Source organism: Pristiophorus japonicus, chromosome 1 (genome assembly GCF_044704955.1).
Source record: "Pristiophorus japonicus isolate sPriJap1 chromosome 1, sPriJap1.hap1, whole genome shotgun sequence".
In the NCBI taxonomy this organism is placed as follows: Eukaryota; Metazoa; Chordata; class Chondrichthyes; family Pristiophoridae; genus Pristiophorus; species Pristiophorus japonicus.
In genome coordinates, this window is record NC_091977.1 from 351,619,653 (window position 1) to 351,635,799 (window position 16,147).

The following is a 16,147-nucleotide window of genomic DNA, read 5'->3' on the forward strand; positions in this document are numbered from 1 at the left end:
ACAACATATCCACATCAGCATCACCATGATGTCCAATCTTTCATCTCGTAAAGTGCACTTATGATCTTAACTTGCCATTTAATGCTAAACATCATGATGCTAATGTAGACATAACACATAAAATATATTACATAACTCCGTGGTTTAACAGACACAAATCCACCTGCGAGTCTAACTTACTTGCCTGTGGCAGCCTCATGTCTCAGTGCACTCTATACAAGTGCCACATAGGTGTGTACTTTCAGGAAAAAAATACATTTAAATCTACTGTGACACCAACGACCAAAGTCACAAACTCAATGAGGCCCAAAGCTCCTGTGGATAACAGACTACTGGTTTAAGCCAGTGCAAATGTGAAGCAAACTCCTTGTGAAGTATTATCAAGTCTACATTTATTAGCATCAGCTCAACTTTGTCATGCATTAGCTATGAATTTCAAACGGGTATTATTCCTGGGCTGGTGGGAAAAGATTTGCAATCAACCTCTAAACAAATTTCCATAGTAGTGTATAGTTTTTATATGAACAAAAATACTGCTCTTAGCCTGCTACTTGCGTATTTAGGTGAAGTAATGTCCATGGTCCCGTAAGCGAAATATTAATATCACATGCATAATCAGTTTTTATACAGTAAACTTTACTTGTGTGAATGTCAATTCTAGAGTGGAACCCAAACATTCACTGTAATGAGAGATTACAAGTCATCTTAGCTGTTAACGATACTTAACTATCCTCATAAGTTTTTATCTTGCTGGTTTTTTTAAGTCGGATTCTGCGAACATAGCATCCACATTACTGATTCTGGTTTCTGTACTTGCAGATCTAGCTTCCCCGCCCCGAGTTTCAGAGACTACCTCCAGCCGAAGAAACCAGATTTAACAACGTAAACACTGGCAGCTGATTCTCAGATACCGAACTACTGGAACTCGTCTTAGAAGGCCAATATAAAATCAACTACATTGCGCATTTTTTTTTTAAACACTTGCACTTATACCATTTTCTCATGTCCAAGAATAATTGTGCTTAGACATTACACCTATTCATAAAGCAGCACGGGGCTTACTTTGCCATTAAAACACATCAATGCAAATTGTTTATTTTGTAGCGCACGAAGGAAAAGCAATGCTACATCGTGAGGAACTACATATTGTGCAACGCCAGAGAATCAGCTCCAGTTAGAACAAACTGCTCTGCTAACAATCTTAGAAGGTGGATCAGTTTAAAATAAATCTTTCACTTTTTCAAAGTAACACAAAACCTCAGGACAAAATTCTCATCACAATCAACTAATATACCATCGCACAAGATCACATTTCCAAAGATATGCCTATACAGTTAATGTCCTACAACACAGGCAGTTATTGTTCCGTTGTTTACCCAAAGCTACAGCCACATGTGTAACTACTGAAAGGATTTTTAATCCACAATGCAGATGTTTATACCCAACCTGTCTTCTCTGCTGCATGTTTCCACCTTTTACTTAAAACTGTACATCGTACATTACAACAGTGACTACACTTCAAAAAAGTACTGCAGGGGCGTCCAGTGGTCGTGAAAAACGCTCTGTAAATGCAAATCTTTCTTTTTCCCCAAACCCTGCCAGTCAAATTAATTAGAATAAATCAGTTGGTCTGAACCAGCGCCGCTCAACTCAAGACCATCCTGACACTGTGGCGAGCGGGGTAACTGTTGGGGGGGGGGGGGGGGGCTCTTTATTTCTGGGGAGAGAAGAGGCATTTTTGGAAGACGTTAAACTTCCCCGCCCTGGCCTCCCTCTCTCTTCCCCCACCCCCCACCAAACCCCGTCTGCCCGGTCAAAGTTAGGACGAGGAGTGGCGCAGCTCCCGGCCGCGCTGCCCTTTGCTTTGTTGGAGCGGGTGGTCAGTTCTGCGAGCCCTGGATTTACCATAGCAACCACATTAGGGTGTTGAAACCCACTGACCTCCTCCCCCATCCCGGGCTGAGAGCTGCTACCTCAGGGTCAATGTTGTCAAGGAGACGGGGCGCTGTCTGCCCTCCTGCAGGGGTGCAGGGGACTCGCTTACATTCCTCGCCCCAGAAACAATGCCGCGTCCATCAAGGCCGGACTCACTGCCCCGTCTCCCCTTCACCTTCACTAGGCCGCTCTCACTTTTCGGCCCCTCTTGAACAATACCCCCTCGGTTTCTCATCATGTCTACAAGACGAGCAACAGCAACCCGCCGCTCCCCGTCCATTACTCACCCAGCACTCGGGAGACGCCGATCATCAGCAGTAGGCAGCCGAGCGCCGCGCTGCGAGAGGCTCCGGCCATGGCCACAAACACACAGCGTCCCCGACACCCGCTACTCTCCACTCCGAGCAAACCCAGGCACCGCTGCAAAAGCCGCATGACACAAGCGCTCCCATTGGCTGAGTCCGCGCCGCGATCCCCCTCCTCATCGAAACCATGACACGGGTTCTCTGATTGGCTTGGAACAGCTCTGGACTACGTGACGCCTCATTGGTCAATATTGGTCCAATTGTGCAAAACCTCCTCTCTCATTCACCAGTGACAGGCCAACGAGAAACCCACCTATTGTTATTGGAAGGAACCACCGTTACACAATAAGACGCAACAGTTCATTGGTTGCATCTAACGAAACGTTTTATTGGAAAGTAATGGAAAGTGGGTGATTTTTCATTGGTCGTTGTTCACCATAATGTCAACACACTTGCTGATAGGTTGTCAGCGCAGGCCTGCCCTCTCATTAGCCGGAGTCTCTTTGTTCACTTCAGTGCAGAATGCTGTCTCGTAGCCCGTGATTGGATGATTGGACTCGTGTCTGTGAGAGACGCTCTTTGATTGCCTCAGCCTATCCAGCTCGCTATACCCCTGTTTTGTTTGCAAAGTTGCCTGGAAGTGTTTCAAGAAACCAATGAAAGACCCCACCTTTTGCCTTGCCTATCATCCCTTTTGTCATTTAATCATTCCTGCCTATCATAGAACAATACTTTTACACCCTTTTGTTCTTTCCTTTCATCCCCACCTTTACTCGGAACTCCTACATAGCAAGCGAGCCCCAGGTGGGCAGAGGAAACGTTTCAAGGACACTCTCAAAGCCTCCTTGATAAAGTGCAACATCCCCAACGGCACCTGGGAATCCCTGGCCCAAGACCGTCCAAAGTGGAGGAAGAGCATAGAAACATAGAAACATAGAAACTAGGTGCAGGAGTAGGCCATTCATCCCTTCGAGCCTGCACCACCATTCAATAAGATCATGGCTGATCATTCAACTTCAGACAGCATCTGTGGAGAGAGAAACAGTTTTTCAGGTCGATGGGCTTGAATGAGAACTGGGTTCTGTGGTCCTGATCATTTGTGTCTCACTCCACAGATGCTGACTGGCCTGTAAGGTTATGGAAACATATTCAGCTCATCTAAAATCTGCCAACGCTGATTTTAGAGCAATTGGGTTAATGGCTATAATAGCATCCGGGATGGCGTTGAGCACCTCAAGTCTTGTCGCCAAGAGCATGCAGAAATCAAGTGCAGACAGCGGAAGAAGCATGCGGCACATCATTCTCCCCATCCAACCTTTCCTTCAACCACTGTCAGCCCCACCTGTTACAAAGACTGTAATTCCCGCATTGGACTGTACAGTCACCTGAGTACTCACTTTTAGAGTGGAAGCAAGTCTTCCTCGATTTTGAGGGACTGCCTATGATGATGACCTTTCATAAGAACATAGGAAATAGGACACTTACAATGTTCACTACAATGTTCACCGTGACAATGTTCACTTACAATGTTCACTCTGACAATGTTCACTTACAATGTTCACTATGACAATGTTCACCCTGACAATTTTCACTTACAGTGTTCACTCAATGACAATGAACATTGCCACTGGACCAAGACCTAGCTCTGTCAAGCCCGTGTGGTGGCTGGTGTGCAACAGCCACCACATGTTTAAAAAATCCACGCACAGGCATCTTCCACCCTTCAATATGTAGTTCGGGACTTGGACTTTCAGGTCACTCATTGTAACACTTGTGAACGCATCACCTTTTTGGTGTGGAAGCAAGTCATCCTCAATACGAGGGACTGCTTAAGACGAAGAAGAAGAAATAGGAGCAGGAGGAGGCCATTGGCCACTCGAGCCCACTCCGCCATTTAATAACATCATGGCTGATCTGATCTTGGGCTCAGATCCACTTCCTTGCCCGTTCCCCATAACCCTTCACTCCCTTATCATTTAAAAATCTGTCTATCTCCACCTTAAACATATTCAATGACCCAGCCTCCACAGCTCTCTGGGGTGGAGAATTCCACAGGTTTACAACCCTCTGAGAGAAGAAATTTCTTCTCATCTCAGTTCTAACTGGGCAACCCCTTATTCTTAAACTGCAACCCCTAGTTCTAGATTCTCCCACGAGTGGAAACATCCTCTCTGCATCTACCTTGTCAACCCCCTCAGTATCTTATATGTTTCAATATCACCTCTCATTCTTCGAAACTCCAATGTGCAGACCCAACTTGCTCAACCTTTCTTCATAAGTCGACCCCTTCATCTCAGGAATCAACCTATCTGAATTACTCCAATGCAAGTATATCTCTCCTTAAATAAGGAGACCAAAACTGTATGCAGTACTCTAGGTGTGGTCTCACCAATACCCTGTACAGTTGTAGCAGGACTTCCCTGCTTTTATACTCCATCCCCCTTGCAATAAAGGCCATTTACCTTCCTAATTACTTGCTGTACCTGTATACTCATTTTTTGTGTTTCATGCACAAAGACCCCCAGGTCCCTCTGTACTGCAGCATTTTGTAATCTCTCTCCATTTAAATAATAACTTGCTTTTTTATTTTTCCTGCCAAAGTGGATAACCTCACACTTTCCCATATTATACTCCATCTGCCAAATGTTTGCCCAGTCATGTAGCCTGTCTATATCCCTTTGCAGATTCTTTGTGTCCTCCTCACAACTTGCTTTTCCACCCATCTTTGTATCATCAGCAAACTTGCTACATTACACTCAGTCCCTCCATCCAATTCATTAATATAGATTGTAAATAGTTGAGGCCCTAGCACTCCCTGTCTCTGTACTTGCTTAACAACAGCAGCTTGTATTTATATAGCGCCTTTAATGTAGTAAAACGTCCCAAGATGTTTCACAGGAGCGTTATAAAACAAGATTTGTCGCCGAGCCACATAAGGAGATATTCAGATAAATGGAGGTAGGTTTTAAGGAGTGTCTTAAAGTAGGAAAGAGAGGTAGAGAGGCAGAGAGGTTTAGGGAGAGAATTTCAGAGCTTAGGGCATTGGCAGCTGAAGGCATGGCCACCAATGGTTAAGCGATTATAATCAGGGATCATAGAATCATAGAAAATTACGACACTGAAGGAGGCCATTTGACCCATCACATCCATGTCGGTCAAAAAAGAGCTAACCAGCCTAATCCCACCTTCCAACAGGGTCCGTGGGTAGCACTCTTGCCTCTGAGTCAGAAAGTTGTGGGTTCATGTCCCACTCAAAAGACTTGAACACAAAAAAAAATCTCGGCTGATACTCCAGTGCAGCACTGAGGGAGCACTGCACTGTTGGAGGTACCATCTCTCAAATGGGACGTTAAAACGAGGTTCCTTCTGCTCTCTCAAGTGGATGTAAAAGATCCCATGACACTATTTTGAAGAATACCAGGGGAGTTATCCCCAGTATCCTGGCCAATATTTCGCCCTCAATCAACATTACAAAAAAACAGATTATCTAGTCATTATCACATTGCTCTTTGTGGGAGCTTGCCTGTCTGAAAATTGGCTGCCATGTTTCCTACATTACAACAGTGACTACACTCCAAAAGTACTTCATTGGCTGTGAAGCGCTTTGAGACATCTGGTGATCCTGAAAGGCGCTATATAAATCCAAGTCTTTCTTCCAACACTAGATCCGTAGCCCTGTAAGTGCACATCCAAGTACTTTTTAAATGTGATGAGGGTTTCTGCCTCTACCACCCTTTCAGGCAGTGAGTTCCAGAGCCCCATCACCCTCTGGGTGAAATTTTTTTTCTGAGACTGAGACTGGAAGGAGCAGAGCGAGAGCGGCATAAAAACAACCCAAAAAAAAAATCAAAGAGTGATGTCACAGGAGAGCAGGTAAGTGATTGATTGGTGACTATTACAGCTTTTCTTTGCTTTCTAAGTTAGGGAAGAAGGCTAAATTGAGAGCTGAGAAACTTTAACTTGCTAGCACTTATTAAATTAATAAATTAAAACATAAAATAATTAAACAATAAAACTAGAATATTGATTGAGTCAAAGATTTAACTAATTAATAAATAAATAAAACAAGGTTGGAGATGGCAGGGCAGGTGGTGTGTCGTAACTGCAGTATGTGGAAGTTGGTGGAGAGCATCGTGATCCCGAACAACCACATCTGCAGTAAGTGTCTGCAACTCAAGGAACTTCGGCTCAGAGTTGTTGAGCTGGAGTACAAGCTGCAGACATTGCGATGTATCATGGAGGGGGAGAGTTACCGGGACACTTGCTCCAGGAGGCAGTCACACCCTTAAGGTTCAAAAGTACTTTAGAGTCAATCAATGGCCAGGGACAGGAGGATGTGACTGCGAGTTAGGAAACTATGAGGACCCAGGATGCAGATGGAGGGACCCTGCCCAACAGGTATGAGGTACTTGCTCCCTGTATGGATGCGGAAAAGGACTGCAGGAAGGATGGGAAAACTGACCATGGCACCACGGTACAGGGGGCCATTAAAGTGGGGGGAGAAGGAAGGAATGGGGTAGTGGTAGGTGACAGTATAGTCAGTGGGATAGATATTGTTCTCTGCAGCCGCAACAGGGAATTCCGAAGGTTGTGTTGCCTGTCCGGTGCCAGGTTAAGGATATCTCCATGTGGCTGGAGAAGAACTTGGACGCCCCTGCTCCCGTACCCGTGCAACCACCGCCTCTACCTTCATCCCCCCCAATGAGGCATCACCTGAGGAGCTCTTCGGCCAGGTGGCATGGAGGGAGTAGGGGAAGGGGTAGAGGTGAGGTGAAGAAGGGGAGGGTGGAAGGAAAGTGAGGTGCATGTCCGCAGGTGATGGCTCTGTTATATATCCATCTGGGTGTATGCAATTTGTTGTAATGTATCGGGGGAGGGGGCCACCCTCTGGCTTTGCATAGAAACATAGAAACATTTGTGTTCTGTGTTGCTGAACATGTTGACCATTTGATTGATGTCAATGATCAAAAAAATGGGGTGGGGATGGGGTGTTTTTGCCCATGATACTTATGATTTCAGACCAATGGTCGTATTAAATGTTTTTTATTCAACATAACCTTGTTGCGCATTGTTTCAGATAGCTGGACCGTTACACACTGGTGATTCCTTAACATGAAAGAGTTAAATAAAACTTAACTTGAATCAATTTAAACTTTAACTGGCACCAAGGTGATGCCCACCATTGCTATCTGAGCTGCACACACACAGCAGTGTGTCAGTGTTGTCACTCACAGCACCATTTTTTCAGGCAAATCGCTCATTTATGAGCTCCTGACGTAAGAGTCTTGCAGCTATGCAGCCACCACGGGCCCTTTCCTGCAGTCTGGAGTGGGGTGTGGGCATGGTTGCATAGTCAGCCTGATTGTCTGGCCCTAGCTCAGCGTCCAGCCCCTCGTCCTCCTCTTCTTCTCTCCTGAGGTGGACCATCAGTCCCTTCTAGCAATTCTTGGCCCCTTCTGATAGCCAGGTTGTGCAGCATGGAGCACATGACCACAAATTTAGCTATGTGCTCAGGGTTATATTGTAATTCCCCTCCTGAGTTTTCCAGGCATCTAAGGCGCCGCTTAAGCACACTTATTATTTTCTGGATCACATTGCATGTGTCTTTGTGGCTCTGGTTGTAACACTTCTCGGTCTCGGTGTGGATGTCACACAGGGCATGATCAGCCAGGTGGCTAGGCCATATCGTTGTTACCAAGCATCCAGCATTGTCCTTGTGGCTGACTCTTAAACATGTCAGAGGCAGCGCTCTCACGCAGGATGTGAGCCTCATCGAAGCTGCCCAGACATTTGGCATTCACTGCCATTATTATCTGGTTGTGGTTGACAACTGGTTGGACCTTCAGAGAGTGAAATCCTTTTCTATTACGAAAAAGCTCTGGGTTCTGAGAAGGTGCCCGCATGGCGATGTGAGTGCACTGTATTGCTCCCTGCACCCTGGAGAACTTAGCAATGCGGTAGAATGCTCCAGCCCTGTCAGTCTGAGCCTACGTGATCATGGGGAAGCTGATAAAGTCCATCCTATGCACGTACAGGGCCTCCGTGACCTGTCTAATGCAGCATGGTGAGACAGAGGGCAAATCTCGACCGCGGAGGCCCGGAAGGAACCAGACGTGTAGAAAGACCTTGACCGACAGTGATGTCCTGATGGCAGGCTGCATATCTAGCCTGATGAGCTCGCATATTTCAGTGATCACCACCTTGTGGAAGTGCAGTCTCCGAAGGTAGGTATGCTCGGACATGTCAAGTTAAGACCTCTTCTCCCTGTAAGTGCGGGGTGTGTATGGTCTGGACTTCCTCCTCATTCTGCTTCGTCTTAGATTGGGCACATAATGATGTGGATTAGACATGCCATTTGCACTCTGCAGCATCTGCATATTAATCGATGCAGGCTGAGAAATGGTTGGCCCCATTCCAGTGAAAGTATAATAGTGATTGATCAGAAGCAATAATTTCTTCACTAAAATACGCCTACAGTAAACCACCAATAGTCCAGAGTTTGAAAAGATGTCTGTTGAGATGATCACTTCACCTGAGAAGAACTCCAGAGTCAATCCAAACTCCCCCGAAGTTGAAGCAGCCTTTTCAGTGAAGCGACCTGCGATTTGAAAAATGGCGCCCACACCGCTGTGATTAGTTCAGATCAGTTCCACTTTTTCAGAGCGGTGTTTTGGGCAAGCGAGATGTGTGCGAGGTAGTGAAAGTGACGCTGCGCGATCTCCTGGGCGTTAGTTTCGGCAAATGTGATCTTTATGACAAAAGAAAGTGGGCAGTCGGTATTATTGAATCTCGGCGTTAATTACGTGCGGAAAGCAACACTGGGCGATATTATGGGCGTTGGTTTTGCCCATTCTGATGATTCGGCCCCAAAAAAGTGGGCGGGCGGCATTATTTTTTCCCGGCATTACATACATGGCGAGAGTAACGCTCGGCTATAAGTATCTGAAAAATGGACGTCAGTTTTCATTTTGTGGCTAAATGGCCGATATCTGGGCATTATACCTCATTTCAGCGGTAAAATGGACGTTGTGGGCGTTGTGCATGCAAAAATAATGGAAAATCTAGCCCCATAGCCTTTGCTGTATCCAGTGCACTCAGCCGTTTCTTGATATCACATGGAATGAATCGAATTGGGTGAAGGCTGGCTTCTGTGATGGTGGGGACCTCAGGAGGAGGCCAATATGGATCATCCATAGATGGTTGCAAATACTTCAGCTTTGACTTTTTCACTCACGTGCTTGGCTCTGCCATCATCGAGGATGCGGATATTCATGGAACCTCCTCCTGCCGTTAGTTGTTTAACTGTCCACCACCATTCATTAGTGGATGTGGCAGGACTGCAGAGCTTTGATCTGATCCATTGATTGTGGAATTTGTTTATAGTATGCTGCTTCCACTGTTTATCATGCATGTAGTCCTGTGTTGCAGCTTCCCCAGTTTGGCACCTTATTTATAGGTATACCTGGTGCTGCTCCTCGCACACTCTTCTGTACTCCTCATTGAACCAGGCTTGGTCCCTTGGCGTGATGGTAATGGTAGAGTGGGAGATATGCCAGGACAAGTGGTTACAGATTGTGGTGGAATAGAAACATAGAAACATAGACAATAGGTGCAGGAGTAGGTCATTTGGGCCTTCGAGCCTGCATCACCATTCAAAAAGATCATGGCTGATCATTCACCTCAGTACCCCTTTCTTGCTTTCTCTCCATACCCCTTGATCCCTTTAGCCATAAGGGCCATATTTAACTCCCTCTTGAATATATCTAACGAACTGGCATCAACAACTCTCTGCGGTAGAGAATTCTGCAGGTTAACAACTCTCTGAGTGAAGAAGTTTCTCCTCATCTCAGTCCTAAATGGCTTACCCCTTATCCTTAGACTGTGACCCCTGGTTCTGGACTCCCCTAACATCGGGAACATTCTTCCTGCATCTAACCTGTCCAGTCCCATCAGAATTTTATATGTTTCTATGAGATCCCTCTCATTCTTCTAAACTCCAGTTAATACAGGCCCAGTCGATCCAGTCTCTCCTCATATGTCAGTCCTGCCATCCCGGGAATCAGTCTGGTGAACCTTCGCTGCACTCCCTCAATAGCAAGAACATCCTTCCTCAGATTAGGAGACCAAAACTGAATACAATGCGAGGAGTATTCGGAATAAGGTGGACGAATTAACTGCACAGATAGCAGTTAACGGATATGATGTAATTGGCATCGCGGAAACATGGCTCCAGGGTGACCAAGGCTGGGAACTCAACATCCAGGGGTATTCAACATGTTGGAAGGATAGACAGAAAGGAAAAGGAGGTGGGGTGGCATTGCTGGTTAAAGAGGAAATTAATGCAATAGTAAGGAAGGACATTAGCTTGGATGATGTGGAATCGGTATGGGTGGAGCAACGGAATACCAAAGGGCAGAAAACTATAGTGGGAGTTGTGTACAGACCACCAAACAGTAGTAGTGAGGTTGGGGACAGCATCAAACAAGAAATTAGGAATGCGTGCAATAAAGGTACAGCAGTTATCATGGGCGACTTTAATCTACATATAGATTGGGCTAACCAAACTGGTAGCAATGCGGTGGAGGAGGATTTCCTGGAGTGTATTAGGGATGGTTTTCTAGACCAATATGTCGAGGAGCCAACTAGAGGGCTGGCCATCCTAGACTGGGTGATGTGTAATGAGAAGGGACTAATTAGCAATCTTGTTGTGCGAGGCCCCTTGGGGAAGAGTGACCATAATATGATAGAATTCTTTATTAAGATGGAGAGTGACACAGTTAATTCAGAGACCAGAGTCCTGAACTTAAGGAAAGGTAACTTCTATGGTATGAGACGTGAATTGGCTAGAATAGATTGGCGAGTGATATTTAAAGGGTTGAAGGTGGATTGACAATGGCAAACATTTAAAGATTACATGGATGAACTTCAGCAATTGTACATCCCTGTCTGGAGTAAAAAATAAAACGGGGAAGGTGGCTCAACTGTGGCTAACAAGGGAAATTAAGGATAGTGTTAAATCCAAGGAAGAGGCATATAAATTGGCCAGGAAAAGCAGCAAACCTGAGGACTGGGAGAATTTTGTAATACAGCAGAGGAGAACAAAGGGTTTAATTAGGAGGGGGAAATAGAGTATGAGAGGAAGCTTGCTGGAAATATAAAAACTGACTGCAAAAGCTTCTATAGATATGTGAAGAGAAAAAGATTAGTGAAAACAAAAGTAGGTCCCTTGCAGTGAGATTCAGGTGAACTTATAATGGGGAACAAAGAAATGGCGGACCAGTTAAACAAATACTTTGGTTCTGTCTTCACGAAGGAAGACACAAATAACCTTCCGGAAATACTAAGGGACCAAGGGTCTAGTGAGAAGGAGGAACTGAAGGAAATCCTTATTAGGCGGGAAATTGTGTTAGGGAAATTGATGGGTTTGAAGGCTGATGAATCCCTGGGGCCTGATAGTCTGCATCCCAGAGTACTTAAGGAAGTAGCCCTAGAAATAGTGGATGCATTGGTGATCATTTTCCAACAGTCTATTGATTCTGGATCGGTTCCTATGGACTGGAGGGTAGCTAATGTAACACCACTTTTTAAGAAAGGAGGGAGAGAGAAAATGGGTATTTATGGACCTGTTAGCCTGACATCAGTAGTGGGGAAAATGTTGGAATCAATTATTAAAGATGAAATAGCAGCGCATTTGGAAAGCAGTGACATGATCGGTCCAAGTCAGCATGGATTTATGAAAGGGAAATCCTGCTTGACAAATCATCTAGAAGTTTTTGAGGATGTAACAAGTAGAGTGGACAAGGGAGAACCAGTGGATGTGGTGTATTTGGACTTTCAAAAGGCTTTTGACAAGGTCCCACACACGAGATTGGTGTGCAAAATGAAAGCACATGGTATTGGGGATAATGTACTGACGTGGATAGAGAACTGGTTGGCAGACAGGGAGCAGAGAGTCGGGATAAACGGGTCCTTTTCAGAATGGCAGGCTGTGACTAGTGGGGTGCCGCAGGGCTCAGTACTGGGACCCCAGCTATTTACAATATACATTAATGATTTGGATGAGGGAATTGAGTGCAACATCTCCAAGTTTGCAGATGACACTGAGCTGGGTGGCGGTGTGAGCTGTGAAGAGGACACTAAAAGGCTGCAGGGTGACTTGGACAAGTTAGGTGAGTGGGCCAATGCATAGCCGATGCAGTATAATGTGGATAAATATGAGGGCAGTAGGTGGTAATCAGCAGGAGGTTTCCTTGCCCATGCTTGAGCTGAAGCCATGAGACTTCATGTGGTCCAGACTCAATGTTGAGGACTCCCAGGGCCACTCTCTCCCGACTGTATACCACTGTGTCACCATCTCGGGTGGGTCTGTCCTACCGGTGGGACAGGACATACCCAGGGGGGAGTCTGGAACATTGCCTGAAAGGTATGATTGTGAGTATGACTATGTCAGGCTGTTGCTTGACTAGTCTGTTGGACAACTCTCCCAATTTTGGCACAAGTCCCCACATGTTAGTGAGCAGGACTTTGCAGGGTTGACTGGGCTGGGTGTGCCATTGCCATGTCCAAAGCCAGTGCCGAGGTTGATGTCAGGTGGTCCGCCTGGTTTTATTGTTATTATTGTTTCTCGTAGCGATTTTGTACTACTGAATGGCTTGCTGGGCCATTTCAGAGGGTAGTTTAGGGCCAACCACCTTGCTGTGGGTCTGGAGTCACATATAAGACCAGGTAAGGATGGCAGATTTCTTCCCCTAGAGGACATTAGTGAACCAGATGGGTTCTTACAACAATCTGGTAATTACATGGTCACCATTTCTAACACTAACGTTTTATTCCAGATTTATTTCTGCACTACAACAGGTCAGTACACCCTGTAGAGAAACACTAATTCATGAGGCCGTTTGACTCCAGACTTCCAGTTGCTGCATCTTCACATTCTTCCCCATGGAGCATTGCGTGAAATAATGGAAAGATTCCATGGCTGTAAGAGCCTGACAGGCCGCGACATGAATGCCCCTTCCATGGCCGTGAACTTCTTTATACCAGCCGATTCGATGGTTAATCCAATAGAATCTGAGGATTTGATGGGATTCCGTGCCCCATACGAAGAGGAGGGGCCATTCACAGCCACTGGACACAAGCATCCTGCTGGATATCAACCCAGAATTTAGAGCTAGAGCTCCAGTCTCCATGTGCCAGAACTACTGGACTTGGGTTTGAACCTGCATCTTCTCACTCAGAGGCGGGAGTCATACCATTGAGCCAAAGGCTCGCTTTACCTAGACTTCCTGTGCGGAAGTTGTAGTTGTGCCTCAGACTCAGAGGCTGCGGTTCCATCTTGGATTCAATGCAACTGACAGTTTCTCCTTCTGATGCTCAGGTAGCTCCCAGTGGAATTGGTTCTTTTTTTATCCATTTGATCGCGAAAAGTAACCAAAAATGACAAGCAGATTATTGGCTTGTGGCCCGGACTGTATCACCGGGTACAGGCAGCATGTATAATCATATAGTCAGAGATTCTGATGAATTTCAAGAGCTACGTTATATACAAACCTTCTCCTCACTCGCCCGTAGGTTTTCATCAACTGCATTTAACCTGTTTGTGAAACCCACTTAATTCTTGGTTGCTATGGTTTTCTTTATGGAGTCATGTGACATAATCTGGTTAGTCATAATGTGGAGGTGTGATGTGGCCCCTGGGCTGAGAGCCCATATAAAGCTTTCAAGCTGTTGGGGCTGCATGGGATTGAACCAAGGCCCGAGATATGGAATAGATTGACCAAGCAAACATTGGGAGCCCAGCAACCATATTAGAAAGTGCAGCTGTTTGTTATCAATATATCCACCACAAATTTTCTATAAACTTGTGCTAAAATATAAAAGCCGTGAAATTTGGCACCTTAGCGCCATCTGTTAAGGCCAGTTTCGGCAAAAAAATGGCAGCTGTCTCGCTTCCACCTACTTGCGGCGCAGACCATGGCGATCCCTATTGTGGGCCAGTCAGTAGCGCGCCGTTCGTCAGAAGAATGCTAATGAGACAGATCGTGCAACACTGATTTGACACACCACCTGCAATTTGGACGTTGCCACTTGAAAGTACACAAAGTTGAAAGCGCATTCAGCTGCACAAGGGACACCCCACCTGCGGTATGTAAAAGGATCAACAACTTTCAGGTGACTTGCTTTTTGATTTCTACTCGCTCTGAGTAAGTTTGTGCCACTGTTTGGAGCTTTCTACAGGTTTTTAAAGTTGGTGAGGTGACAGGGTGTGTTGCTGCAAGTGGAGAAGGCCTTGCTTCTAAATTCAAGCGTTCTGATCAGACCATTTACTCCCAGTCATGGGGGCTCTATTGGTAGCCACCATCATGCTACAACATAACAGGGAAATGCAGTAGAGGTTGCACAGAAGTGGTCAAGCTGCTCAGAGAGGGAGTAGGAGGAGTAGCGGCAGCGGGGCTTTCAGCAGGAGGCCTTCCCCACCGAGGGTCTTCCAAGAGCACTTCTCCCACCTGCACTTAAAAGAGGAGCAGTATATTTGGAGGCTCCGCTTCACCAAAGAGGTCATCACAGAACTTTGCCACCACTTGGAACCAGACCTGTAGCCTCTAAGCAGGGTGATGGCAGTGCTGCCCTCAATGTCACGATAGCGCTCAATTTCTTCGCCACTGGATTCTTCTAGTCTGGAGCAGGAGGCATAGCTAACATGTTTCAGTTCACCGTCCATCGCTGCATGTGGGAGGTCACAGAGGCTCTGTACTCCAGGAGAAAGGACTTCATTGTCTTCTCCCTGAATAGAGAGACACAGGAGGATCGCTAAAGTGGCTTTGCCAGGACATCAGATTACCCCATGGTGCAGGGCACCATCGACTGCACACACATGATGTCATGTATTCAACTGTCATTGTAATCCATGTATAAACTGAGCTAAGTTGTACACTGTGAGAACACTGACCACTAGGTGGTGAACTTGTGGGAGACACTCCTAACCTGGACTTTCAGGTATAAAAGGGGAAGCTCCACCCATATTCTCTACTTCAGTGCTGGCTAATAAAGGTTACTGGTCACAGAGTGAGCTTCTCTCTAGTATGAGACTCGTGTGCATTTGTCTTGTATAGTAAGGACATATTATTTGGATGGGGATGGCCACTAGCAGCACAGACGAGAGGTATTGTGTTGGTGATGATTGGGACGATTTTATTGAGAGACTACAGCAACGTTTCGTCACTAAGGAATGGCTGGGACAGGATTCGGCCGACAAACGCAGGGCTCATCTCCTGACGGTTTGTGGATCCAGGACGTACTCCCTGATGAAGGACCTTCTAGCGCCAGAGAAGCCGGCGGACAAGACTTTTGAAGAGCTCAGTAAGTTGATCGGGGAACGCTTTAAACCGGCGAGCAACATGCATATGGCGAGACACCGGTTTTACAGGCACTGGCGGCGAGAAGGGCAAAGCGTTCCAGACTTCGTGGCAGACCTCCGGCGACTGGCGAGCCTATGTAAGTTCCCAGATGCATGCAGAGCGGAGATGCTGCGAGACTTTTTTATTGAGAGCATCGGGCACGCTGGGGTTTTCAGGAAACTGATTGAGACCAAACACTTAACCCTGGAAATGGCAGCTTTGATGGCCCAGACATTTATATCAGGGGAGGAAGAGACCAGAATGATGTTTGACAAAAATCTTGGTTTAAATGCAGCAAATGGGCAGGGAGTCAACATTGTTAACGCGGCACACAATTCTCCAGGCAGACAGGGGCAATCGGTCATGCCCGAGCATGTAGACGAACCCAAAGGGGGAATTCAACAGAGACAATGGCTAGCCGAACGGCGATTCATGCCATCGCAAGGGACAATGCGGCCAGTAATGGGGCCCTCAACACCTGTCAATTATGTGTTTAAGGACAGTTACAGA

The 16,147-nt window shown here is 46.2% G+C and overlaps 1 protein-coding gene across 1 annotated transcript in view; it reads right to left on the minus strand.

Moving 5' to 3' along the window:
• tgfbr1b (transforming growth factor, beta receptor 1 b) overlaps positions 1 to 2,490 on the minus strand; it is a 110,374-nt gene extending 107,884 nt beyond the window's left edge. Inside the window, exon 1 of the mRNA XM_070890485.1 lies at positions 2,223 to 2,490. Within this exon, the coding sequence (XP_070746586.1) occupies positions 2,223 to 2,370 (148 nt within the window). The 5' untranslated portion in view covers positions 2,371 to 2,490. The remainder of the gene's footprint in view (positions 1 to 2,222) is intronic.
• Positions 2,491 to 16,147: the final 13,657 nt, after the last annotated feature.